The 15,314-nt window shown below is 44.8% G+C and overlaps 1 protein-coding gene across 2 annotated transcripts in view; it reads left to right on the top strand.

Annotated features, from left to right (window-relative positions):
* Nucleotides 1–14,511, top strand: part of LOC8053671 (cationic amino acid transporter 3) — a 125,709-nt gene extending 111,198 nt beyond the window's left edge. For both annotated transcript variants that reach the window (XM_029977055.4, XM_040501116.2), the window contains 4 exons: nucleotides 2,437–2,561; nucleotides 4,430–5,063; nucleotides 9,470–9,597; nucleotides 13,908–14,511. In XM_029977055.4, coding sequence (XP_029832915.1) covers nucleotides 2,437–2,561; nucleotides 4,430–5,063; nucleotides 9,470–9,597; nucleotides 13,908–14,173 — 1,153 coding nt within the window. In that variant the 3' untranslated portion in view covers nucleotides 14,174–14,511. The remainder of the gene's footprint in view (nucleotides 1–2,436; nucleotides 2,562–4,429; nucleotides 5,064–9,469; nucleotides 9,598–13,907) is intronic.
* The last annotated feature ends 803 nt before the right edge of the window (nucleotides 14,512–15,314 follow it).

Raw genomic sequence — 15,314 nt, 5'->3', positions numbered from 1 at the left:
TGGGCGGAATGTAACGCTAAACACGCCAGTGAGGCGAAATAGGACGCTAAACAGGCCAGTGAGATCCGCGTTCCAGACACCGTTGACCGTCTGCTAGCCTGGGGTCACGCAGTAGTGATGGAAGACCGCAGGGCGGTAAACGCAGGGGCTGGGATTGAAGCCAGCATCTTTGGGTCCTGCAATGCAGGCTTTTGCGCCATGCGCTCGGAGCTGCGGTGCGCAGACACACTAGGCCAAAGAAGCACCCTCGGTTACCATTTCAGGCAGCTCGCATTTCTGACTCTTCCTATGAAACAGTCAACAAGATGCACGACGATTCGAGGCCGAACAGTTTTATCGAACATTTTTATTAATTTAGACAAATGTATAAAGGTTTAGAGTAACTAGCAGTGGCCAAGGTTTAATGGGCGACTCCGGTCAAAAACGAAATAAAAATTAATGACTGATATCGCTTCTGTGGCACGAAATATTATCGCTGCCGAAATATTACGTCAAAGTGAAGCAGCGTACTCACCTACAACCAATTTTAAAGATACTTTAGTGCCCCGTTAACGGTTAATATAGACGATTAAACGTTTCCGTCATTTACGTGTTTTACTTCGAAACAAACAACGTATCAAAATACCATCAGATGCCTTCAGAAAGGCTCTGTGGACTAACGGCCCACAATTATAGATGCACATTTATTTAACAAAATTTTTTTACAACCATTGGCTCTTTTTCAAGCGTGAAGCTCATTATGTTGACGCGATCCGCACTAAGATGAAAAGATGAGACAAAAGCGGTAGCATGCAGTTCCACGGCAAGCGCTGGGCCTGCATTCCAGTATGATGAGACAACTGATCAGGAACCCCCGGAGTTGCGACCACTAGCCATATTTCTGCTCATGAAGATAGCGCGTACAATTGAAAGATTGCCAAAGCTTGCCTTCGCGTGAGCGCTATTAAGTAGCATACATGTACTATACACCATAGACAGTCTCTCGACACTAACAGTACCCAGATAAAGCTAAAAATTTTGTTGTCTCCTTGATACATACCCGACACCTCTGTGGGTGAGTGGTCGGTCGGTTATATTGTTCGAGCACTCAATCTAAAAAAAAGGTGTCACTTTACGCCCTTTTGTCCCATATAATGCACCCCCAAAACTTCAATTCGACGTACAGCGCACTATAGTCGAACAGACGGCCCCAAACTTTACGAGGGGCTTGATAACGGTGAGATATAACTTATTAAATAACTAAAGTATGTATCAAAGACCACAGAAAGAAAACGCTGAGGTTTTGCAATAAGGCCAAAAAAAAACGATTTTTTTTTTGTAGTCATTAACACGTACATTATATTTTAATAAGTTCTATCACACGGCTATCAAGCCTTATGCGAAAGATAGTACTGTTATATCGACGTCAGTGCGCTGGACGTCGAACTGATGTTTTGGGGTGTATTATATGGGACAAAGACTGTAAGAATACACCATTTTTTTTAGAGTGCTATTTCCAATTTTAAGCTATTTCAAAATTCAAATTAGGGAATTAAATATTTTCAAAAACAGTGCAAACTTTAGCCACTATTTAATGAAGCAACATTTATCATCTATCTCAAGAATTGTGGCATGTGCCAGTAAGATAGCAAGGTAGTAATTTTACAAGAACAATTGCGCAACATGCGCTAAGGACGCATTTCGCACTGCAACGCTCTCGGAACAATGCCATCGGCAGCACTCTACACAATTGTTGAGATCAAGTACAGTCTAGTTCATGACCAACTTTCTGGGACATCACGTAGAATAAAAAATTTTCAATGAACTACCAAAATTATGATTGATTTTCGTCCTATGATACCCAAGCAATTACAGACCTGGGGAATATTACAATTTTTTGTCAGGAAAATCTGGAATTTATAATTTTGCGAATGTCCAAAAGTTTAATTAGTACATATTAGTATGCTAAAGTTTTTCGGAGAACCTTGCGATGTTCGTTGTTGTTCAGTTGAAATGTTCATTATATATTGCATGCGCCGAGGCGTTCATGTTCAAGAAAGCTGGGGATGCGGCGTGCCAATATCTAAGAGTGTTTCCAACTGACTGCTCTCTCGGCGTCACGTGGTTTACGTGCCACGTTTGCAACCCAAGGTGCGAGGAGGCGGCGAAATCGTCCATTGTCTCCAAGCGCCTCTCTAGCTTTGCAGAGCCCCTTCATCCCCTATCGTCCTCGTCACGTGGCAACGTACGCGTGCGCATGTTCAACCAATCTTCGAAGGAAATGTTCGTCCTGAAAGTGCAAACGCCCTCCTTCGTTGGAGTGGCTCCCACTCGTAAATCTAGTCTGTCTAGCGTGGTACGCAACACGACCTCAGCTCGTAACAGAAGGAGCCGAGTTTGATTATGGTTACTCCGTTCTAGAACACATTTTAACTCTCGTTTCTCTCATCTGTCCAGGGCCCTGGCCAAGGTGTGGCCCGTCACCGAGACCCCAGCCTTCGCAACATTACTCCTAGGAGGAGCCACAGCAGTGGTCTCCGTCGTCATGAGTCTCGACGTACTCGTGGAGATGATGTCCATCGGCAAGTTTCTCCCCACAACTTCACGCGTGTTCCGGTGAATGAAAATAAAGAATCGAAATTATGCTTGGCATGATTTCGGGAATAACCGTCAGATTTGTTCACACGTAGCAGTCGTAGGAAAGCGGTAAACATTTAATCAAGGCCAGTATCTGTTAAACCATAGAGAACCCCATTACACTGACATCACATTTACAAGAGAGTCAGAGATTATTGGCTCTTTGAAGGGTCCGCGGTTTCTTAATGTATCAACTTAAGGTTTTGTACGGAGGTGGCTAAAGTTCGTGCATTTTGAGGATATGAATTTTCAATAATTAGTTTATAAAGGGTGAACATTAAGAACGCGAATTCCCTAGCTACGGCGGTCCTCTGCGATACAAAGGCATCTGGGTGTCGCAACGACAGAGACATGTCGGCAGCTGTTGATATATGGCCGAAATAGCCCGACAAAGGTTATTTCTTGTTGCGCCAATTCCGAGTGTTTTATGAGTAGAAATAACAAGATCACGCACTTCACCGAAAAATACCTGTGCCGCACTTGACTCAAATACATCGTCTGCTATCGGAAGTCAGTGTCTGTGCCCTGGCCCTTACCTGTCCTCTTCTGTTCGCTGTTGCGCCGATCTTTTCGTTAGCAGACGGCCGCCGTAGGTAGCAATTTCACGTTCTTAATTTTTTTTTTTTAACTTTTTTATTGAGTTAAATGTATTTCTTGAAATTTTAATACGCAAAAGACATTGCCTTCGGCCCCCTTTGTATGAAACCTTAAGTTGACACGTTCAGGAACCGATTTATGCGGTCCACTCGAAGGGAACAATCTGTTTGACTCACGCGCTAGATAACGCAGGGCTAGTGCGATTTCTCTCACCTACCTCAATATGTCATCGCACTTTGTCCGGCGTGAAATTGTCAAAAACAGCAGGGTAACAAAATAATATACATATGATTTGAAAAAGAAAATAAGTCAGATTTGTTTGATTTATCTTATCTTATTTAAATCAATTTGATTTTATTTAGTACAGATTTATTTAACTTAAATCCCTGTGGCCAAAAAATTGTGTATGTTAGTCACTAGATGTATTTTAAACATAAGATTGGTAGATCAGTAATTCCGATTACTCTAAACAATACGGAAAATATTACTGTAAATTTTAGGTACAGTTTAATTAACAACCTTTTTATCGAGTATGTAAAAAAAAAAAGCTTGGTATTTTTATGTTAGCGAAAAAGTTTTATTTGCTTCTTCTTGTGTGTTCTGATTTTATTGCAACAAAACATTACTTTTGTGGCGTTAGATTGTTTTCGCGTTCTTGTTTACTTGCAATAGGACATTACTAGCTGACGCACGAAGTGAATGGTATAAAGAAAGCTCAACTTTCCGAATTGATCAAAAGTCCGCTGCTTTGTGCTTGGGTTGAACCTGATATGTATATTTCTTGCTTGATTATTCCCCGATTTAAATACAAAGCAAAAGCGCACAGAGAGCATCATAAGATAGAAGTGATAGACATATGGTGAATAAAAATATTTTGGGTTATATTTGCGGCAAAGGTTTCATTAAAATCATCACAGGGAGACTGGTCTGATTTGTACCACGATTTAAATAATGATTTAAATACTGATTTATATCAGCTAGATTTTTGTTCTCCACTCTGCAAGACACACAATGGATGACAACGCCTAGCGGTCATGACAGAGCGCTGGCGCCCAACAATGCTGCGACATTAGGGAAAGTACAATGACCGCATATGGTGGCTGGACATCTTCATTCCAGAACAGTCAGCTGCTCCTTATATTTTTCACAGCTGCCAGACATACCGCTAGCGTGAACATCAATGAGGAACGTTCAACCAATCGCCTTCTAACCACAGGAACTCTGATGGCATACACCCTGGTATCGACCTGCGTGCTCCTGTTGCGCTACCAGCCCCGGACCAAGACCCTGGTGGAGTTCCTGCCGGAGTCGGTCCGTTCCCAGTGCCCGACCCCGAGCAGCGAGGTTCCACCGCCCATCGTGCCCTCGCTTCGCAACCTGACCATCGGCTCGACCACCACCACCATCCGCACCAAGCGCACCAACAGGGTCCTCACGCCGGACAGTGACGAAGACGAGCGGAGGATAGTCTCCACGGGCTTCCCTGGAGGGGACGGTGGCGGAGGACTCGGGGTCCCCGAGCACGACTACGGCTCGATGTTGGCCAACGGCGAGAGCATCGAGGAAGACATGTTCCAGCAGCCTACCTGGTGGGAGATGAAGATGAAGCAGCTGGGCTACCTGGTGCCCTTCTTGCAGAGCCACCAGGGCCCGGCCACGGACGGCTCGGGGCTGAAGGTGATGAAGCTCGTCGGTCTGCTGTACATATTTGCCATCGCGTTCGACCTGGTCGTCGTGTGCGGCGTGGGCGCCATCGAGCGTGGCAGCGCGTTCGTCATCATCCTATTCTTCGTGTGCCTTGCCGGGATCCTGGCGTCGGTCTTCCTCATCGCGAAGGAGCCGCAGGCCAAGTGAGTGCAATGTCGCCTCATCGGAAACTCAGTTACAGAGACAGAATGAATTAATTACGTGATCAGAATGTAAAGTTGGGCTATGCTTTGCTTCACCTTCTGTCCGAGCACAGCCAACACTTCAACTATGGAGTCAATCAAGCCGCGAAAAAAGTGAAGCGTCACGGTATTCGTCATCTTTCTTTGTATGTGCTATCATCGGCTAGACCAAACAAGCACAGTGAATACACCATGACCTAGCTCTTTTAGTATGCATGTGTGTGTTTTTATGTGAAATATATTCATTGCGGAAAACAGTGCAAAAACATGCAGAGGGAGAAGGGCCAGAACTGACAAGACCAAGCGCTGACTATCAGTAAATACAGCGCCAAAAAACGACAGGACAAAGACGAGAGTAAACAGGACGAGGCGCACTCGCAACTAAAGTTTATTTAGGAAAAACACATAATATGTAGGCCGTTAAAAACGCCTATTCATCCCATCAATCCAGAAGACCTCTTGATAAAATCAAACTCTTTCCCTGAGAGGGCAAGGGAAGGCTAGCTAACGCAGTCATCTCCCTTTGCTCTAATCTCAAACGCCTCGTGCACTTCTCGGCATATTTTATCTTTATATTTCGCCAGAACCTTCACATCATGCAAAACTGGTGAGCACAGGCAGCAGCGACTACAATAGACAGCTAGATTACCAGCCGGGCTTGCTCTCATAGCTGCCGCTTGTTCCCGTGCACGATCATTGACACATCTGCCAGTCTGGCCGATGTACACGGAGCCGCAAGTCAGCGGAATTTCGTAAACCACTCCGACGGCACACTCAGCATATTTGGTTTTGTGTTTTGTGCCGCACTGCTCCATGTCTGTCTGGGGATTATTGATCCTACGGCACAAGCGTGCCATCTTTTCCGGAGCTGAAAATACTACGGGTACTCTAAACCGCTGTGCAACTTTCTTTAAATTATGGGACATGGCATGCAAGTACGGAATGATTACCGGTCTCGTTTTTGGCCTCTCTCTTGCCCGATTGGTTGCCCCTTTGAAATTTTTTTAACAATCCTTCCGCAACCCCAGTCAGGCATCCTTGTGGGAAACCTGCCTTCTGCAGGCGTGAAATCTGTAGATTAAAGCTGTGTTGCACAGAATGATCACAAGATCGTTTTAGGGCCATCTCCAAGCACGTGCTAGCAATGCCCCATTTTACTAATTTTGAATGGGCAGACTCGTACGGCAGGATGCATTTCTTAGATCTTGGCTCGTACGCCCAACATATGTGGCTCTCCAGAAAGCGTAGTTTTAGGTCAAGGAACTGTAGTGTCCCTTCTACCGGCTTCTCGTGCGTAAACCTCAGACCTCCAGAACACGAGGAAAACACATCGAGCATCTGGGTTACAACGCCATCCAGCGATCGCTCTGCCAAATCGCTGAACACAAGGTAATCATCAACGTACCTATAAATCTTTATGCTGTTGTCGTGCCCCAGCTTCTCGGCAATGGTGTTGTCACATTGGCTTAAAAAAATATCGGATAGCACCGGCGCGACACACGACCCGATGCAAATGCCCTTCCTTTGGACGTACATATCACCTTGAAAGGAAACATACGTGTGCGACAGATAAAACGACAACAGTTCCAAAAAACTCTCTGCACTGCCGCGGGACTTGTACCATGAGAAGGCTCAGCAGGCTGTTCTCAAGAACTTCAAGAAAGTGCGTCCGGGACCTTTGACCAAACTCAAGACGCGCGCTAAGGAACTTTGCAGTGAAATGAACCTTCCTGGACTTCTGAAAAGTGTGCAATCTAGCAAGGGACTCCATTTAGACATTTTCTTTTCTGCCAAGACGCATAAGATAGGTATTCCTTTTAGAGCGATTGTTACAGAGAGGGGATCTTGGCAATCCCAGCTGTCCAGCTTTCTCGCCAAACACCTGACGTGCTTGGAACAACACGACCCTTTCTTGATTAGAAATTTGGAAACGATTATTGATTATTTGAAGGGAGACGCTAATGGGATGCGTAGTGCTTTTTCTTTGGATGTGGAAGACCTTTTTTATTCTATCCCGCACGACCATCTCTTTTCGGGGGTTAGAAAATGCATAGAACGGAACGGTGAGGTGTCATTTGCCAATTCGAGTGGCATCAGTGCAGAGAGTTTTTTGGAACTGTTGTCGTCTTATCTGTCGCACACGTATGTTCCCTTTCAAGGTGATATGTACGTCCAAAGGAAGGGCATTTGCATCGGGTCGTGTGTCGCGCCGGTGCTATCCAATGTTTTTTTAAGCCAATGTGACAACACCATTGCCGAGAAGCTGGGGCACGACAACAGCATAAAGATTTATAGGTACGTTGATGATTACCTTGTGTTCAGCGATTTGGCAGAGCGATCGCTGGATGGCGTTGTAACCCAGATGCTCGATGTGTTTTCCTCGTGTTCTGGAGGTCTGAGGTTTACGCACGAGAAGCCGGTAGAAGGGACACTACAGTTCCTTGACCTAAAACTACGCTTTCTGGAGAGCCACATATGTTGGGCGTACGAGCCAAGATCTAAGAAATGCATCCTGCCGTACGAGTCTGCCCCTTTCAAAATTAGTAAAAAGGGGCATTGCTAGCACGTGTTTGGAGATGGCCCTAAAACGATCTTGTGATCATTCTGTGCAAGACAGCTTTAATCTACAGATTTCACGCCTGCAGAAGGCAGGTTTCCCACAAGGATGCCTGACTGGGGTTGCGGAAGGATTGTTAAAAAAATTTCAAAGGGGCAACCAATCGGGCAAGAGAGAGGCCAAAAACGAGACCGGTAATCATTCCGTACTTGCATGCCATGTCCCATAATTTAAAGAAAGTTGCACAGCGGTTTAGAGTACCCGTAGTATTTTCAGCTCCGGAAAAGATGGCACGCTTGTGCCGTAGGATCAATAATCCCCAGACAGACATGGAGCAGTGCGGCACAAAACACAAAACCAAATATGCTGAGTGTGCCGTCGGAGTGGTTTACGAAATTCCGCTGACTTGCGGCTCCGTGTACATCGGCCAGACTGGCAGATGTGTCAATGATTGTGCACGGGAACATGCGGCAGCTATGAGAGCAAGCCCGTCTGGTAATCTAGCTGTCCATTGTAGTCGCTGCTGCCCGTGCTCACCAGTTTTGCATGATGTGAAGGTTCTGGCGAAATATAAAGATAAAATATGCCCAGAAGTGCACGAGGCGTTTGAGATTAGAGCAAAGGGAGATGACTGCGTTAACTAGCCTTCCCTTGCCCTCTCAGGGAAGGAGTTTGATTTTATCAAGAGGTCTTCTGGATTGATGGGATGAATAGGCGTTTTTAACGGCCTATATATTATGTGTTTTTTCCTAAATAAACTTTAGTTGCGAGTGCGCCTCGTCCTGTTTACTCTCGTCTTTGTCCTGTCGTTTTTTGGCGCTGTATTTACTGATCATGAACCAACTAGCCCAAATTTCTACTTTGCCGCTGACTATCAACTGAAATTTGGAAATCAGCGGTCTGGTCAAGTGATTTCTCGTGTTCCTTTTCAAATAAAACGTGAATTGACAGTCAACGCCTAGAGTTATCAGTTGTCGTCCTTCGTCATCTCTATTATTTTTTTTTTTTTTGCACTGTCTTCCGCGATAAACAGAATTATATGAGACCCGAAAGCGATCAAAAGGGCTTTCCTCTATGGTGCATCCAGGTATTTTTGAAAATATATTGTGTACTTCATCTCACGTGTTGTGTGGTGCTTGGGCACTGAGAAAATGGGAATATAGCTTTAACGAAAGACTCTTCATAGAGAATGAGTTTTGAATAACGGGAAGCTAGCGAGAACGTTAGAAACCAGGTAACCGAATCCGCAAGACGCAGAATCCGCAAGACACGACCACAACAGGAGTAGTGGCCTTGGCTATGGGTCGTCTAAGTTACACCGGTGTCTCACTTTAGCTAAATTTACGCACAAAATAATTTTCTAGACAAAAAATTAAACAAAAAAAAATCTTACTTCAGCTTTCCCGTAACATTCGCTCCCACTCCAACGACGATCCCACCAAAAGTGTTTCTGCAGGCTGTGCAGTGACACCCTGGCATTAAGGTCATATAATCAGGGCTACATTGCTTTTATGACCTTGATCTCTGTTTCGAGCAAACGTAACGGTCGAGCGGGGGGAAAAAAAACGTCGCTTTTCTTGTGAAACCCAGCCCAACATTTTCTGTAGACATGTCCAACTCAGGCAGAATCTGTCTGTCAGATGTGTGTGCTAGATGCCTTCCCTACGTTATCGCAAATAGTGTTTAGACTCCGTAAGGTGTACTTACGTAAGCGATAAAATAACTTCACGTACTCTTGCTTTTTTTGTCTTCAACGGCCACTACCGAAGATGCTGGAACGTTCATCCTCTGCTTCTTCACCTCTCGACAGGTGCGAGCTGAAGTTCAAGGCCCCCGGTGTGCCTGTGGTGCCTGCCATCGCAGTTGTTGTCAACATCTACTTAATCTTCAAGTTGTCCATCCTTACTCTGGTGCGCTTCATTGTTTGGATGGTCTTAGGTGAGTCGCTGTGCTTTCGCCTAATTCGTAGAAGTGAAAGCTTTCTAACCCTCTCAGTGTAAACTGTGATTTTTCTGGTTAGGGCGAAGATTTTTGTTCATCTCTTTATTCTTGTTTGTGACTGGACTTTATAATGTATGGCTCTACCAGAAGTATTAACTTTTTTATGGTCACTAGGATGAATGCTGCGGCCTTTTAGAATCTTTTATAAGTATACCAATGCTGACACCTTAATTTGCCTATTAAAAGCTCGGTCGCAAATGTTTCGCGTGCTTGCTTGCAATGGGGTGACAGGTTCATCCTCTCACTCTGATGTTGAGGCACATGCACATACGCGAACGTATCACTTTGAGAAGTTTCTGTCAAGCACGTCCTTGTGCTTCTTTTGTGTTCTCCGGCTGACGTAAGCCTAGGCATATTTCAAGAAAAAAGAACACTGCCAACCTCTCTCGTTTTTTGTTTTTTTTTCGTTTCAGATTTTATTTGTCTTGATTTAGATGCAGCCTCTAAAACAAGATGTCACTGACAAAGACGTGCTTATAACTTATTGCGGGGGTGCATCTGTAGGTAGGAGTGGTTATGCGGGAGCATATGCGGCAGCACGCAATCTGGGCAGTATGTGCGCGTGTCTGTTCGTCGTCCGTGCAACCTTCACGCTTTATCTCACTCTTAACTGCTTCATCACTTACACTGGCGGGTAAAGCCACGTAAAGGCGATCGCCCTAGCGAGAGGGCGGCTTCACATGACTACATCTAGCTGGAGCTCACGCGAGCGTACCTGTTGAATAATAAGTTATTTCGCGTTGTGATGGGCTGCACCAGCCAGAGCGTAGCTGCGACAGAAAAGAGCATCCGCTTTGGTACTAGACGTTCTTTTCCACTATTGCAGGAAAAAAGATGCGGTGTAAGGAGTTGTTTGTCCGACCGAAGTATGTCTGCGCTATGTGCACGCTTGCTCAGTTCCGTCGTCAGTGGACCCTTTTGCGAAGCTTTTGAGATCGGCGAGCATCAAAAACGAGATTAATGAGGATAGTTAACATACACAAGGAAAATAAAATATCGGAAAGGTTCACCAGCATAGCCGCATGCGCCTTTCTGGGAGTGAAAGGGCGATCTGTGAAACCGTCGCTATACGCCCGACCCCCGCCACTTTCGAAACAAGCACTTATCTTGTCGGGGATTGGATTCCAGGAATTTTTGTATAATAAACTCTAAATCAACGCGGCATTGGGTGTAGGGAAGAAATACGCTTCTGTGTGCGAATCTAGGGGCAAACGATAAGCCACATTGGGCAAAAAGAACAATGTTTCGGGACCTCAGTGTTGGACAAAATACTGGATAAAAGTATTTACGTTAAGTTACTAAATACCTGCCTCATAAAGTATTTAAAATACTACTCAAGTTACTTTCACTGTAAAGTATCTTGAGTAGAGTACAAATACTTAGAAATGTATTTCAGTTACTTTTGAAGATACTTCCGCATTGCTTAATTTATATCGACGTCATTGACAACGAAAATTATGCAGCTACGCAAATCTGGGTTACCAGAATGGTTTATTAGAACGCAACAACAGAAAACGGAAAAAAAAAAGTATCGGAGGGCTATCTCATGCAGTCCGACTGTAAAGAGAAAAATATTGTGAGGAATGATAAATAATGAGGCGGCGAATAACTGAAGAAACTAAAGGTTTAATGGGGCGAACTTGTTCCCGAAACAAAAGAGAGAAACGCTAGCGTCGCAGGCGTCGATGTCGGCGAAACTGCAGGATCGACCGCTGGGGCGAGACTGACTCCGGACCGCCACTCGGAGCACCTTTTGTACCGGCGTGTGTTTCTGGAACATTCGGCGCAGAAAGTTCGGCGCGTAGAACATTCGCAACTCGACCAACGACAAAATCCTTGAACTTACCAAAATGTCAAGTTGAAGAAATAAATAAAAGAGAAGTCCGCTTTCTGGTATCGAACCCGGAGACTCCGCGCGAGAGCCTCCGCGCGAGTGCCAAGCGCGATAGCCATTCGGCCACGCGCTCGCTGGGCAACGCGCGTGGCAATATCACTGATAGATGTTACAAAACATTTTTGGGACAACAAGAAAGAGGTCTAGTAAGGTACGTTGTTGGGCTAGTTGGTTCATCTTAGTAAAACATATAAAATAGCGCAACAGAAACAAGGACAAGGAGTAAACTTCTTGTCCTTGTTTCTGTTGCGCTATTTTATATGTTTTACTAAGAAAGAGGTCGCTTTAGCTATTAGGGAGGAGATCAGACCGTGGCTCCCCAAGCGGTTAACTTTGGAACTAGATGGATGGGGACAACAAATACAATGGCTCAGCGCTCGGCTGACTTAACCGAACGCGGCGAACGCAGCACAAAAGCCCTAGTGGGTCAAGTTCGCATCCTCTGGCGACTGCTTTTGGGGGAGATCCGGCACTTAACGTCACTTCACTAATTGTTGGTATTTTTTCATTACACTATGCCCCGCGCTTTATTAAAAAAGATGACACGAACATGCCCAAAAAGCCTCTGAGCATGTGCAGAGGCCTTGTGTTGGGTAAACACCGAGGTGTGGGGGTGACAAACGGGTCAGAGCGCTTCGCCAATAGTGACATCGCTGAATATCACATCTTGCGGCGCACCTTAGATGCATAGTTTAACTACAATCCATATTCCCTATTCGGGGAGTTCACTATAAACAAACTAGGGACACGGATATCAGTGACTGGATAACAAAGCGAACCCACATAATAGCCACGGCAGAGGTCGCACCTTCTTCAAGTAGGTTGCGTTCAGAAAGGCACTCAACGTTGGGGGACACTTTGTTGGCATTTTGAGAGGTCACCCAGCTCCTAGTTCGTTTCCTGTACTGTTCTCTGTTTATCAATGTTCGCTTACAGACAGTGTTCGCGAGAGCAATAAATGCCGGACTGACAAAAAAAAAAACACCTTGACGTTTTGTTTTCGCGGGGTCAAATATACAAAAAGCAAAACAAAAATGTCTACTTTTTTTGTGTGTGTCCACTTCTCATTTTCTTCTATTTGTTATTTCTTGACACTTAGATTCGAAAAGCGGCAGAAAACAAGAACAGAAGGAATAGACGAAAGGTTGCGCTACTTTCAACTGAATTTTTATTCGGAAAAACAAACATATATATACACACCCAAGCAATCATTTGTTTGTAATCAAGCTTCTCGTGAGATGAATTCAAAAACCAAAAAACTCGGAAAATGGCGGAATGTCAAAATCGTATTTAAGATAATGAGTACAAGATACTTGGAATTGTAATTAAAATAGAGTATTGCTTGGGTGTGTATATATATGTTCGTTTTTCCGAATAAAAATTCAGTTGAAAGTAGCGCAACCTTTCGTCTATTCCTTCTGTTCTTGTTTTCTGGCGCTTTTCGAATCTAAGATGTAACAACTTGCCCAACTCCAGATTCTTGACACTTAAGTCTGCATTGTTCTCGTGGGTCGTTTCCCGGTCTGCCTGCGCCTCAGGGTGGCTGGCATCTTTACTTCCGTAAAATCACAACTTTGGTTTGAGGATTTTTTGGGGGGAAACTTTATAGAAACAAAAGGCACCTATGGGAAGGCGAGGGGAGAACCTTCACTGTGTGAACTTAGGGCTGAAGTATGAGTCACAGTCGGCAAAAAAGTGATATTTTCACGAGCTCAGTTAGTCACCGTAGCTAATCGGAGCTAGCAGCAGGATTCGGTTGCTCGAAAGAATGTTCACGTTTGCCCGTGCCACGCCCACCCCACTTCATACCGAAAAACTCGGAACACGGTGGAATGCCAAAAATGTATTTAAGATAATGAGTACAAGATACTCGGAATTGTAATTAAAATAGAGTATTAAATACTCTCCATCGAAGGTATTTGCAAGATAGCAAGATACTCCAAAAAGTATTTAAGATACAGTATCTTGAGTAGAGTATTTGAGATAGGCACAGGTCTGAGCCCAATGCAGCCAACAGGACCTATACTCGGTTTGAAGGCCGATCGCGGCGAATGCAAGAACCATCGAAGCTTATTCAGGGCTGTGTGAGTGCCTCGTGACTTTGGAGCTGTGACGCGCGGAGAGTGCATCACGCGCTACATCCACCGAGCTGGATGTGCTGGGATGGCTCGCAGCATCCACTGCGGTCGGACCAGGCACACGCGACTTCATACCGAAAAACTCTCAAACCGGGAATTCGTAAAATGGTGAATTAGCAGAAGATCCGAGAAAAACGACGCAGTCCCGAACGGATTGAGATAAGTGCTGACAGCTGATCGATGTTGTTCTTGTTTTTTTCTCTCCTTTGTTTCAGGTATGTTCATGTATTTCTGCTATGGCATCAAGAAGAGCAATCTGGAGTCCCTGATGGAGGAGCGAATCGAGCTCAAGATCCCCACCGAGGGGTTCACGCTCAGCGCCCCGGTGCCGCCACAGCGCCAGCCTTCCGCCGAAGAAATCAGCGCCAAGCTGGCCGAAGTGGCCAACGGGCGCCTCATGAGCGGTCGGCAGCCGGCGCCATCGCTGCCCCTGCGGCCGGGCGAGCAACTTCCTAACCAGCACTGGCAGACCTTCGACTGAGCAGGTCCATGCGCCATACAGAGCTGGTGCAGCATCGAACGAAAAACACACCCTGCCTAATTCTCTTCTAATAGCCGAATGAGTTTACGGTTTGATTTTGCAGACCACAAAATGGCTCGTTAGAGCGAAAATAAGACATAAAGGAGATGTTCTGCAGAGCGATATAGGGACAACAACAAAAAGGCAAAAAAACAAGAGGCTAATCGATGAATTTTTCAGTTAATATCTCAATAAGGCAATGATTTTGGTTTCAGGATGGAACTTGTGGCAGGAAGCTTATTGTTTCGTTGTTACACTTTTCCCAGAGCAGTGAAGCCGAATGACCAACCCAAATATGCTAAAAAAAAAAAAAGGAACTATAGACAGAAGAATTTAAAGCTGACTGATAGCGTTTTATATTCTTATTAATTGTGCACCATTGCAGTTTTGTTCTTTCAACCCAAATCAGTAAATTGCCGTAATTTTCTCTTTGGTTTCATGCAGCAGAAGCTATATTTTGCAGGCCTGTTTGCTTTTATATTTTTTATATAGAAAGATTTCCCCGTCGAATTAAGCGGAATCGTGTTGTACCAGACGTCAATACATATCAAGCCTGTGCCCTTCAAGTGATAATAAAAAACATTTAGATGAGAAGAGGAACTGACTGAGGCAATAGTTCTCTACATCTCAAATAAATTCAGCTTAAACATATAGGTCTAGAGGCTTCTTGGCAGAAAAATGAAAAGTGAACTCGTCTAATGGTCTTCCCGTCGCTCGAAGCGCCGTCGCTTTGGATCTGAAGCGACGAGTTTTTCAACTTATTCTCCACCATTTTTTTTTTTTTTTTTGACGTCACTCGCAGTTGGAACGACGGCGAAATAACTACTTTGTTGCAACGATCTGCTTGCCGATAAAAGGCCACACGCCACTTTTTTATGCTGAAACTCCAAAACCAGGGGTTAAAATGTGCAAATAATGTGAAAATGTACGGTAAATTTGGCACGGTTTCACTGGGTTTTGGCTTCAAATTAAATCATCTTTAGATTTCAATCCTCACATTCACTTCTCAATCACAGCAGCATACAGAATTCGAGGCATGAATAGCCCCTATTGTCCATCCCTATTGCAGGGCGGTCATTTATAGTGCAACACCGTCAAATTA

The sequence above is a fragment of the Ixodes scapularis genome, unplaced genomic scaffold (genome assembly GCF_016920785.2).
Source record: "Ixodes scapularis isolate PalLabHiFi unplaced genomic scaffold, ASM1692078v2 PGA_scaffold1__304_contigs__length_218370807, whole genome shotgun sequence".
NCBI lineage: Eukaryota > Metazoa > Arthropoda > Arachnida > Ixodida > Ixodidae > Ixodes > Ixodes scapularis.
Note: the sequence above shows the minus strand (reverse complement) of the source record. Positions and strands in the feature narration are given on the sequence as shown.